Source organism: Symphalangus syndactylus, chromosome 19 (assembly GCF_028878055.3).
Source record: "Symphalangus syndactylus isolate Jambi chromosome 19, NHGRI_mSymSyn1-v2.1_pri, whole genome shotgun sequence".
Lineage (NCBI taxonomy): Eukaryota > Metazoa > Chordata > Mammalia > Primates > Hylobatidae > Symphalangus > Symphalangus syndactylus.
The window spans coordinates 84,720,352-84,733,427 of NC_072434.2; the positions used below are offsets into that span (position 1 = coordinate 84,720,352).

The following is a 13,076-nucleotide window of genomic DNA, read 5'->3' on the forward strand; positions in this document are numbered from 1 at the left end:
AGTTACAAAGAACTTTAATATAGTGTGGTAGTTGATACTGAATCCCACCTCCTCAACTTGTGAACTATAGAAATGTGAGCAATCTCTTTGTAGTTCATTTTTCTCTGACGTAAAGTAAGCATATTAATCATCTACTTCAAAAGGTTTTATGAGGATTGAATGGGACAGTACAGGTAACATGCTTAATACACTCCCTGGCACATAAAAAGTACTCAGTAAATGACAGCCTTAACTCTGTATGCACAAGATGCCCTGTAATCACCAAAGAAGGACGCCTCATTCTGCTTGGAGACAAGTGGCAGGAAATGGAGAAAAGCAGGCCCTGTAGGGAGGTCAGAGAATGCTGTTCAGGGGCAGTTACATCTGGAGATTAACATTTGCATTGAGTCTGCGGAAGATATCAGGACTAGAGGGAGATGGATGGTTTAAAAGTTGGCAAGGCCTACATTGTAGCGAGTGCTACAAGTCATGGTGTAGGCTTTGCAATTCTTCCTGTATTCAGGGTGTAGCTGAGAGGGCAGAGGTCACTGAACAGTTTTAGGTTAAGCAGTTGGGTCTCTTCTGGATGGCTTTTTAAGGCTGTGAGGAGGAGCATGGATCTGTGGAAGATTGGAGATGAGAAGCCAAGGGTAAGAGGTTTTCACAGTAGCCTCAGTAGGAAAAATGAAGGCATTTGTACCAGCATAGAACAGGAATGGAGAGGATGGGGCCAACTGAAGAATGGAGGCAAAAACAACAGGATGTTGGAATAAAGAGAGGGAGTTGAGAATAAGTCTCCTGTTTTGGCTTAAGTTATGTAGGTCAGGTGGTGGCACCACTAATGAAGGGAGAATAAGGGAGGTGGCAGGTTTAGAGAAGTCTGTGAGGAATTCTGTACTGGTGGAGGTTTCATATGTTGAGTCTGGAGCTGTGAAATACATGGGCTATGGATACAGGTTAGAAATGCTCCAGCATCCAACCTGCAAGAGGTTACCTGGGCACAGGTGAGGGATGAGAAGCAGACAGGCAGAGAGAACCCTGGATCTGCCTACACTGATCTTAGATTTTACTAAGCCCAAAGTCATCCCCATTTGCTGGGAAGGATGTGCACTAATAATACAGCCTTCCTAGATTCCCATGCTTAGATAAACTAATGACCTGGAGGGGAAAAAAGAGGAAACTGTAGCTTTATAAAGGAAAGAAAATATATTAGAAATGCAATGACAAAGTCTCCTGGGAGAAATGGCAACCTTTCCGTAAGACCTGTAGTGAGAGGTTTTGGGGTTTTTTTGTTGTTGTTGTCACTGTTGTTTTTTTTTTTTTGCATCAGATGTGTTCTGTCCAAAGTTTTGTGTTTGAATGTGTACTTTTCATTGTTGAATTACTTCCTTACTGGCTCCAGTTTCTTGCTGTCACCACAATGGCAGACATTTCTTCAGAAATCCTCTTAGAGGTACTTCTTAATATTAACCCAAGTGGAATCTGTAGACTACCTAGGACATTTATGATGCCACAGGCGTGAAAAGAGGATAAACTTTGGTGTTAGATCAGGATTTCAGTTATGAATTTGCTGCTTATTTTCTGTGGACCCTTGGGCAAATTAGTGCCTTGTTTGAGCCTTAACTTCCTCAGCTGTAAAAGGAGGTAATAATGTCTACTTTATGGGCTGAATTCTAAGGATTATGTTAAATAATGGATAAAATGCATCTGACATGTAATAGATGCTCTAAAATTATTGGATGCTATACTAACATTACCACCCATGTTATTATTTGTTATTTTTCATAAATTTGGTCTTTAGGAATAAACTTTTATTATAAGTCAGTTGATAATGATGATGCTGATGCTGATGCTGATGATAGAAAATAGTTACATATTGCTTTACTCCGTGCCAGGCATTATTCTAACACTTTACGTCTCTTCTCAGATGTGATCCTTATAACTGCACAGTGAGGCAGGCTCTGCTATCATGCCCATTTTACAGATGAAGAGACTGAGATTTAGAGGTTATATAACATGCCCAACTGATATGGTTTGGGAATAATCAAACTGAGAATATAAATTCTGCATAATTTCTTTTTACAACCCTCTAAAAGGAAGCCTTGATCATCGGCTTCTCATGTCCGTATTTGGATGTTTCTGAAATGTGTGCAGAACATATGCTGATGAGGGGAGTTAACAGAATTTTCTAACATTAGCTAAGATGTTTTCAAAATGGCCTTAATGCTCCACTAACAGTGTGACACTCTAAATAATGTTCTGTCTAATTTCAGCCTGTGAAGTTGAAGCGGGGAAAGTATACCAGGTCTCCTCAAAAGAGCATATGCAGCCTTTCAAAGAAAACATGGAACAATTTATTATTCAAGGTAAATTCCAAAGAGGTGTGTTATGTTTTTCTCCCCTTTCGCAAAAAAAAAAAAAAAAAAAAAGGTACAAGGCATTGTTTAAAAAATACATATTGCTTTAAAAGGGCTTATTTTGACATTACAGAAAAACAGATTAAGTTGAATTATGAGTCACAGAGTTATAAGAGGCTAGCAATTTGATAAACATGCTATTTTGTGGATAATGCACATTATTAATGTTTGCATGTTTGCTTGCGTGACAGTAAATACACTAGATATTAGTTAAAATGGCTCATCTTTGTAAAGACACTAACAATTCTGTGCTTTTTGTGATAGAAAATTAGATGGTATTATTTTACATTTTAATTGTACTGATGACCTCATTTCAAGCTGGTATTTATTTGGCTTGTCAAAACATTGTACCCAGAGAACAAACTATATTGATGTTGTTCGGATCTTTAGAGCATTATTTGCTGTTTTTTAATGGGATACACCAGTACCTCTGGATATTCAACACCTTTCTTCCAGGGAGCTTAAAAACATTATAAATATTATCTCATGGACTCTTCCTGCATTTCTAGGAGATAGGCGGGATGGAAAATTTTAGAAGATAAAAAATAACAAAAAAATTTAAGAGGAAAAACATCTATTAAAAGTCTTGATGTTTGAAGTCACTGAAACTTATATCAAAGCATTTACTACTCAAAATATTTCAACTTTGGAATGTTCCATCTCTTCTGAAGATCAGATTTGTATCATGCCACGCTCTGGGAAAGTTCTTACTGTTTCAGGAATTCTCCTAGAGGCTGACATGGCTTGAGACTGAGGCCAAGAACACTCTGAAGATTGGCTCCATACTTTATTTTGTTGTAGGTTGTTCCAGTGTCATTAATGATGATTTAACAATGAATTAGTCATACTACAATTTGATTAAATGTTAGGCACAGCTTTTTTAAGATGGGAAAATACTATTCAATCATTTAAGATAATTGTGAAGATTGAAACAGAACTCTGGTGAAACTCATAAATCACGGTGAATGTCATTTTCAAACTCTGAGGTCTTCGTAACTTAGAGTGGAAAATCTACTCATTGATTCTTAACCGAAATCATTAGTCCCGTAGTAAATATTATGGAACATTGTAAACTCATCCCACTCTTAGTAGTGAATAAAAGTGAATCGTGCTTTTTCCATCTAGTGGGGTTGTGGAATCAAGAATATGTAGCACATTTTTAAAAAATGTAACAGGAAATAATATAGGTAAAAGCATAGAATATTCACTTTTGTCTCATAAAAAGAAAGGAATCCTTAATCCCAGGATTTATTCAAAGAAGCAGTCAAGCAATTTTCTGGATTTCACATCCAAAATGTAAACAAGTGTCACTCTTATTCTTGGTCACATTATATGTGATTTATTATATAATATTTTGAATCCGCAATTTATAGACCAGGCATTGAGACTAGTGTTTTCCATACTGAATAGTGAAATTATAGTTTGCAACACTTTTGGAATTTAGGCATTGTGCTTTCAAAACACAGATGATCAGCCAAATATGATATCTCTGATAGTCATTTATAATGATTTGAAAGGCAGTTAGAGGTGTTTAGGATTTGTCTAGTAGTTCCCTGGTAGGAAAGATGGGATTGCCCAGTCATACTAACTGTGTAAGTATCTCTTCGGATTTTAAGAACCTTACAGGTTTTTTTGTTTTTTGTTTTTCGTTTTGAGACGGAGTCTCGCACTGTTGCCGGGCTGATGTCCAGTGGTGTGATCTCAGCTGGCTGCAACCTCCACCTCCCAGGTTCAAGTGATTCTCCTGCCTCAGCCTCCTGAGTAGCTGCAATTACAGGCACCCGCCACCATGCCTGGCTAATTTTTTGTATTTTTAGTAAAGACGGGTTTTCACTCTGTTGGCCAGGCTGGTCTTGAACTCCTGACCTTGTGATCTGCCCGCCTCGGCCTCCCAAAGTGCTGGGATTACAGGCATGGGCCACCGTGCCCAGCCAGGAAGATCTTTTAGCCTCCTTATTATGAAACTCAGATATTTACTTTTTTGTTTATACTTCTCCATGTTAACTGAAAACAATGTGGTAAGGATACTAACCTGTATACTGCATTCTTAGAAGTAGGAAATGCTTCACCTTTTTGCCATTAAGTTAAACAAGATGAGTCTTCATGGCACCTCTTCCACCACTTTCAGTTGCCTTTTTATTTCTTCTCTGCGTCTGTTCAAGTTTTCTGTTTCTTTGTTCATTTAAAAATTCTTTTAATGCCTTCAGTATGCCCAGCTATTCTGTTAGGTGTGATTTACAGCAGTGAATAAGAAAATGTATGTGTCTTAATGGACCTTACATTCTGCATTACCTGGAAGACAGGTGATAACAACAACATAAACAACAACAGAAAATTTTTTGAAAAAAACCTATGTACATCAAATGTGTGTAGATCAAGTGTGTCAACAATATGAAAGAATAAAAGTCTCACTTTAAACATAGTCACTCTCAAAGCTGTTTTCAAGAACAGGTAGGGAAACAATGGAGTTCCAAATATGTTTCCTGTTCTAGTCCATTTTCATACTGCTATAAAGAACTGCCTGAGACTGGGTAATTTATAAAGAAAAGATGTTTAATTGACTCACACTTCAACATGTCTTGGGAGGCCTCAGGAAACTTACAATCATGGCGAAGGCAAAGGGGAAGGAAGGCATCTTCTTTACAGGAGGAGAAGTGCTGAGGGAAGCAGCAGCTTCTTTACAGCAGGCATCTTCTTTTCAGCAGGAGAAGTGCTGAGGGAAGGGGGAAGAGCCCCTTATGAAACCATTAGATCTCGTGAGAACTCGCTCTCTATCATAAGAACGGCACAGGGAAACGGCCTCCATGATTCAGTTACCTCCACCTCATCTCTCCCATGACACATGGATTATGGGGATTACAGTTCAAGATGAGATTTGGGTGGGGACACAAAGCCTAGCCATATTATTTCCCTTAAAATACATTTTTAAGGCCAGGCCCAGTGGCTCACGCCCATAATCCCAGCACTTTGGGAGGCTGAGGTGTGTGGATCACATGAGGTCAGGAGTTTGAGACCAGCCTGAAACCCCATCTCTACTAAAAATACAAAAGTTAGCCGGGTGTGGTGGTGCACACCTGTAATCCCAGCTACTCAGGAGACTGAGGCATGAGAATCACTTGAACCCAGGAGGCAGAGGTTGCAGTGAGCCGATATTGTGCCACTGCACTCCAGCCTGGGCAGCAGAGCGAGACTCTGTCTCAAAAATTTAAAATCAAGGTTAATTTTTAAGAATATAGCCAATTCCTTTGCCCCCATGTTTCTTCTAGTTTATCAGGACATGATTCTAAAATTAAAACTATAAACTAAAGAAAATGCCATCTTAGCACAAATAAATGCCAAATCTTTGCTTATAATTAGGCTTTCATCAATAATAGTATTCTTACATCAGCCTCTGTGCTTAGATTCATTTATATGGGTACGAATATATTTTTGTATATACAAGCAAAGTCTTTTTTAATGTGCCTCATCCTCAAAATCTAAAATCTCTTGAACCATTCAAGAAGCTATGCCCAATACTGCCCAAATGTCTTTATTGCATTAGCTCCCTCTGTATAATAGAAACATCTCTTATCCCTGTAATTCAGCTATCGTGTGGTCTGTGGTCCACACTCTAAGAGTCTTACGGAATTCATCTAGCCCGGCAACTCATTCAATGTTCCCTCCCTATCTTCCTAGTTCTACTGAAGCCAAGATTTCATGGTCTATGTTTAAACACCTCCTCACTGGGAACATCTCTCACCTCTGCCCTAAAATAGGCAGATTTAGAGAATGTAGCCCTACTGTTGTAAGGCATTCATTGTTTGTAAAGATGCTAGATATGTACCCTCCTTGGGAGAATAGAGAATATACTCACTCAAAAATTGTTCTGACCGCCACCAGGCTTTATGTTCTTCATAACACTTATCACTGTCTGCAACTGCATCGTTTATTTGTCCCTCAGTACTATAAACTTCATTAACAAGGCAGTTTTGCTTTGCTTCTTGCTGTACCCCTGTACCTAGGACAATGCGCAGTATAGTATACGCTGTCTTGCTCACCAGGCATAGGTCCAGCAACTCTTGTTAAGCTCATCTCTTTGCTTTCTCCATATTTGCACCACAGTATTGAGTAGCTGATCATTTTTGTATGCAGGAAGGTCCTTACAAGAACACGGACTAGCATCACTTTAAATTCATAAACCCACTGACAGAACTCTTTTTTATTCTCAACAATGTTACTAGATTTCCCTTGCAAAGTTAGCTTTCTCTATTTCTGAGATTTGTTTATATCATCCCTTCTCAAACCTTCACAATCTTCCTGTTCCATTTACCGATGACTCTAATGATAACCTCACCTTATACCTCGATGAGAAACAGTTACATGATTATACAGAAGCTCCCACACTTACCCACCATCACATCTGCAAACCAACAGCATCTGAATCCGTACTTTCTGTGCATCTTTACTACAAGAGAAGGAAAGCCCTGCTCTCATTACAGGCAGATCCTTACCCACATGCTCTGGACCTGATACTTCTATTTTTATCCAGGAATCCACTCCTAGAGTTACCTCCCCTTCTCTCTCAACTTCAGTTGCATGTTTTCCTTCTGGGCTTGACTCCTTCGGCAGCACTCCGACATACTCTATCTTACAGAGTGTGAAACCATAAGAAGGGTGCTAAGTATATATCTGTGGAGAGGACAAGTCTTTTTAGTGACTGTCAATACTTGATTATTAGAGGAATGATTGGGGGGTGAGAGAGTTTACGTATGTTTATTGCGGCACTATTCACAATAGCAAAGACTTGGAACCAACCCAACTCTCCAACAATGATAGACTGGATTAAGAAAATGTGGCGCATATACACCATGGAATACTGTGCAGCCATAAAAAAGGATGAGTTCATGTTCTTTGTAGAGACATGGATGAAGCTGGAAACCATCATTCTCAGCAAACTATCGCAAGGACAAAAAACCAAACACTGCATGTTCTTACTCATAGGTGGGAATTGAACAATGAAAACACTTGGACACAGGAAGGGGAACATCACACACTGGGGCCTGTTGTGGGGTGGGGGGAGGGATAGCATTAGGAGATATGCCTTATGTAAATGACAAGTTAATGGGTGCAGCACACCAACATGGCACACGTATACATATGTAACAAACCTGCACGTTGTGCACATGTACCCTAAAACTTAAAGTATAATAAAAAAAATATATATATATATAAGAGAGAGTTTAAACTAAAGGAAAAAAACACTACACGAAGAAATGGACACAAGCAAATTGGTAGTTGCGTCGTGGGAGGGAGTAGCGTGTGATGAGGCTGAACATGTATTCCTGGCTGAGGGACTTTGGCTTCTTCCAGAAGTCTTGGGGAGCAGAAGTTGCTCTTGGGGAGCAACAGTTTCCCAATGATCAAGGGATCAGTGGAGGCAGATCGGACTTGGAAGCAGGAGACCACTTATAAGATCGTTATGGTACGCTGGTAAAGAAATGAGAAGGCCTTGGACTAAGGAAGTGGGGATGGTGCTGAAGAGAGAATAGCAGCGATGGTACTGAAGACAGAATAGCTGCGAGGGATAATAATAAGACAGAACCAAATGGACAAGGAGATGATGGATAGGTGTCTAGATTTTAGGTTTGAGTATCTGGGTGAGTGGGGGTACTAATCACTGAGATAGAGAATATGCATAGAGGGAAAGATTTGAATGGTTGGCATGGTTACCCAATGTAAACACGCAAGTGGGCATGCCCAGTGGACAGGTGGGTATATGAGCTGGACTTGGCATAGAGATCTGAGATTGAGGATTGGACATTATAAGTAAGGTAATTCTTGCATGGATGTGGTCACCTAGGAAGATAAGAAAAAATAGATCCAGGGATAGTATTCTGGAGGAGAATAGCATTTTTAGGATGGACAGAGGAAAACCAGGTGTTAGTAGTCAGGTAGATAGGAAGAAAATCGACAGATGCTTTTGTTATGGAAGCCAGAATTGGGGAGAGTTTCAGAAAAGAGCGAATGCAAGTACTCATAGCAGCACGTGTTCAAATGGACTGAGTAAACGAGGACTGAACAACATCTAGGCTTGTGGATATGAAGGTGGAGGTCAGTGGACGGAACGTGTTTCTTGGATTGGCATGAGCAGATGCTGATTTTCTGAGCTTTTAACATAGAAGCGAAGAACTAGAATGGCACAGCTCTTATTGCGGGACAACTATAACTGATGCATACGTGTGGGACTGAACTCTTTGATCAGAGTTACGATAACTTAGCTTATCTCTATTTTCTGTCACATATGTGACAAGAAACCATATGTGACATAGGATTTTTCTGTCACAAAACCAACATATGTGATGGTTTTGTTTTTGTGCATGTGAGATGAAGACAACTAATTCTTAATCTCCAGATGGTCATTCAGCATTTATTTGCAGTTTGGTGTTTTATTTTTTTAATAGCAGAAAATGTGGGATATAGAAAGATGAGATAAATGTGATTACTGGGGACTCATGTTTTCCTAATATATCTCTCAGAACTCAGTATACTCCTTCCTTTTTTCTGTCTATTTTTGAATCTAATTTGTATTTTGGACAAAGTATACACACAAAAAACATTATCGTTGAATTATAAAGAATCTTAGATGGAATGGATGACCTTTATATATGGATCTGCTCATGTTGAAGTCACTGGGAGAGGAATACAAGCCTGGTTCTCCTTTGTTGGCCTTCAGTGCTCTCTCAGTCATATGGTACATTTTGATAAGTGCATATTTTAAAACTTAAGCTCAACTGTTTTTTGGATGAATGACAATTTAAAAAAAAAAAGGAGTGGGGGTTCTCTCCATGCTTTCACATAAAGTCCCTGCTGTGATTTTATAAATCAAAAAGAGCTAATGGGATTTTTCACTGACCTTGCTCTTCATACTTCTACCCCCCTCCCCGCTTTTCCCAAACATGTCTTTAAACTAAGCATAGTAAATTGTGGCTGAACTAGGGGACTAGAACCAAAATGAAAATGCATAAATCTGTAATCACATGCTTATAATTAAAAGAATGTTGAAACCTCAGCTCTTAAATATACAGTCTCTAGTACTGGTAACGCTATACTTGAGAACAAAGAGATGGTGACAGCAGTGGCTGTTAACTGTGCCAAAGACTGAAAAGCCTAGTAGAAGAGAGGATCTTTCTCAGAAAGGAATATTCTCTATGCAGGGTGAGCACGTTTCATGTTGTACTTCTGTGTTTTTCTGAAAATATGATAAAGACACTGTTTCCAGTAATGGAAACAGGTATGTTTGATTTTTTGGTGTAATCTTCCTTCACTGACCATTTAATGTTGAAAAAGAAGCATAATTGTCTTTTAAGCAAACCGCTTTTTACCATTATGAATTTGGTGTGATTTGTTGCAGATTTTTAAATTTTAATGAATTTGGTGTGATTTTCTGTAGATTTTTAAATTTCCGTTTTGGAGAGAAAAACCAAAACATTTGCCCTGCTGGTAAATCATGGGACTTGGTCCAAGCCGTTGCTTGGCCCCTCCCAGTTTTAAGCTTGAATGAGGGCAAGTCTCTGGGACCCTGCCCCTTGCAGCAGTAGCATATTGTCTCGTGTGCATGTGTGTGTGTGCCTGTGCAAACCTTCCCTGAGACCCAGGACAGAGGCTGCATCCTAAGGGCTGGTTTTACCCTCTTTTCATTCTGTATGTCCTCCCCCACCTGCCTGTGAAGCTCTCAGCGTCCTGCCAGCTGTACATGTCCCCAACTCTTTTTCTCCTCTCCCTTTATACTGGGGGTTCAGAACTTTCAGCCAGAAGCCTCTGCCCTTGTACTACCTTGTCCCCCACCCCTTTGTCCCCTCTGCCCCCCAGCCTGCCTCCTGCCTGATGGCTCAGGTGTCCCCATGCTGGTCATTCTGGCCCAGGATGCAGGAGCAAGCCTGGAAGACTCCCCTGCCTCTGCCACTTTGTGTAGGTAATTGTGCTTTAGGGGAAAGTGGGGGACTCAGTAAATTTCTCGTGCACTAATGGGGAAGAAAAGGTCGTAGGATAACAATTATTAAGCCTTAATACTATTTCTGCTGTGCTGAAGAATGAAGCAAAGCCATTTATACTCCAGGCAATTTTACTTCCATGACTCTTTAGGTCAGTCTGAGCAGCCATTATTATCCTCATTTTACGATGAGGAAGCAAATTCTCAGAGGGCTCATTGCTTGACTGAAATACAATAGATGGCAAAGGCAGGCTGGAACCAAGATCTTTTAAAGGAGACTGGAGCAGTATTTTAATTTAAAAATCATTGTAATTTAGTAAGAGACCCAGATAGGGCAGTTTTGTGGTGTCGGGTGGTAGAAACCATAAATACAGATGAAATCCCATGTAAGATAATCAGTTAAACTCAAAAGTCACCAATAACTGGACTGCAAAATGAATACGCTTTTGTATTAGTGCAACATTCATGCAGACACCGTGAACCAGACAGACAAAGCTCTTTCCCCTATTGTAGTGACAAATGATGATTCCATTTTACAGGTACCTTTCTTGCCACTCTTAACATTTGAGAAGCATGAATTTGAAGTGATTCTTCTGGAAACAAAAATAGTTTATATCACCACTTCTCTCTGAGGGTTAGATTTCCAGCAGCCATAATCATTCATTCTACAACCATAGATGAGACTTGATCAAAGAGCCTCTGAGGAGTGACAGGGAATCGATTCCATATGGGAGTCCCTAACCACCGCCTCCTGCATATTTTTAGTCGGATGCTCCCACTGGCACCTCACACTAAATATCTCCATAATGTGTTCCATGCTGTGTCTTCAGCACCTAGTATGTCACAGATTTCCAATAAAGATTTACTTCACAGATGAATGAATGAAGGAATGACTGTCAATTCAACACAAGCATCTCAGTTCTTCTGCCCCACTTGTGTTCTCTAACACTGTAAGTAGTGCTACCACCCATGTGATTGTCTAAGACAGAAAGCTTGGCCTCATTCTTCGTTTCTCTATGAATGAGTGATGGGAATATTTAAATAATGCATGTATCTATTATAAAATACAGGACTATAATGGAATGTAAGTCTTCTCACTATTACTGTTCTCTACTTTAACCAATGTTATATTTCATTTCTAGCCTTCTAGAGATAATTTGCATGGATAAGCATGTATGTTCATATATATATATATACATATACATACATACATACATGTGCATATATAGAGATACATATGTGTGTGTATATATATACACACATACATACATATATATACACACACACATTTGTATTTATATAGTTTTTACTAGTGGTTACATGCTCTGTATGTCTTTCTGCCTTTTGCCGTTTCATTTCCATTATGAAATATTTTATATTTCTTTGTTTTATATTTTCTATATAGATAACATATATGCATGTGTATATGTTTTAGATACACACATACATACAACATAAAATCTTGTACTATATTCATTTTATGTTGAACACAAAAATATAACATTTTATTATTCTTACACTATTTATATGAGACAGCCAATTCTTCTCATTTTCTATAGTTAGGTTTTATAGAGTCACTGGGAACACTGAATTAGTAAATATAGAACCATTGCTCCTATGGGGAAATACAAGTTTAGGTGCCTGCAAGCCTGTGGTCATATTCTTGTCAACTAATTCACTCATAACTTTGTCTTATGTGTGTTTATATTTAATGGCACTTTATCTAATAATATATATTGTTCATTAATGTTGAACTCATGGCTAGCAACACTGTTACTCATGCCTTAATGAACTTTACTTAACACATATATTTTCTCCATAAGGTACATCACAGCCATCTTGCACATAGGAATACTAGCTAACAATTGAGCACTCTGCTTAGGGGCCATTTAAAACAGTGAAATTACCAAAAATCCCACAAAGATGTGGAAAATGTGGCACAAAATAGATGGTGACAAGGACACTTTTCACAGGGTAAGAGCTGAAACAAGAAGGCGGAGTGTTACCTTGCAAAACCTCAGCTGGAAACATGCTAATTTATATAACAAAAATAAGGTTACATTATAGATCTATATGCATATCTTATAACCTAAATGAGGTATAAAGATTTATCCCAATAGCCATATACACCCAGCTCACGGAATAGAACATGATCAATATTGGTCCTTCAGCTCTTCCATTTATCTTTCCCCAATCTTTTACCTGTGTCCTCTTCAGAGACAACCACTATCCTGAATTTTCTATTTATCATTCCGATGTTTATTCTTTATAGTTTTGCCAAACATGCAAATCATAACCAACATATTGTTTACAATTTCAGGACCTTTGTGTGACTGGAAATATAAGCATACCCTGCTGCAACTTAGTTTTTTCTCCACTGAACATGGCTTTTGAAATTCTTTCATGTTTTTGCATGTGGTTCTATTTCATTAATTTTTATTCTATTGTAGGACTATAATAGCATAGATTGTCTGTTCTATTCTATCCACCCCCTTTTTTTTTATTTGAGGTGGAGTTTCGCTCTTATTGCCCAGGTTAGAGTACAATGGCACGATCTCGGCTCACCGCAACCTCCGCCTCCCTGTTTAAAGGGATTCTTCTGCCTCAGCCTTCCAAGTTCAGCCTTCCAAGTAGCTGGGATTACAGGCATGAGCCACCACACCTGGCTAATTTTGTATTTTTAGTAGAGAGGGGGTTTCTCCACGTTGGTC

The 13,076-nt window shown here is 38.9% G+C and overlaps 1 protein-coding gene across 3 annotated transcripts in view; it reads left to right on the plus strand.

Annotated features, from left to right (window-relative positions):
- The window catches only part of FMN2 (formin 2), a 392,431-nt gene that overhangs the window by 273,962 nt on the left and 105,393 nt on the right, over positions 1-13,076 (plus strand). For 2 of the 3 annotated variants that reach the window (XM_063613470.1, XM_055234932.2), the window contains one exon: positions 2,253-2,345. The exons of the other annotated variant lie outside the window; for it this stretch is intronic. In XM_063613470.1, the coding sequence (XP_063469540.1) occupies positions 2,253-2,345 (93 nt within the window). The remainder of the gene's footprint in view (positions 1-2,252; positions 2,346-13,076) is intronic. 3 annotated transcript variants of the gene reach the window in all.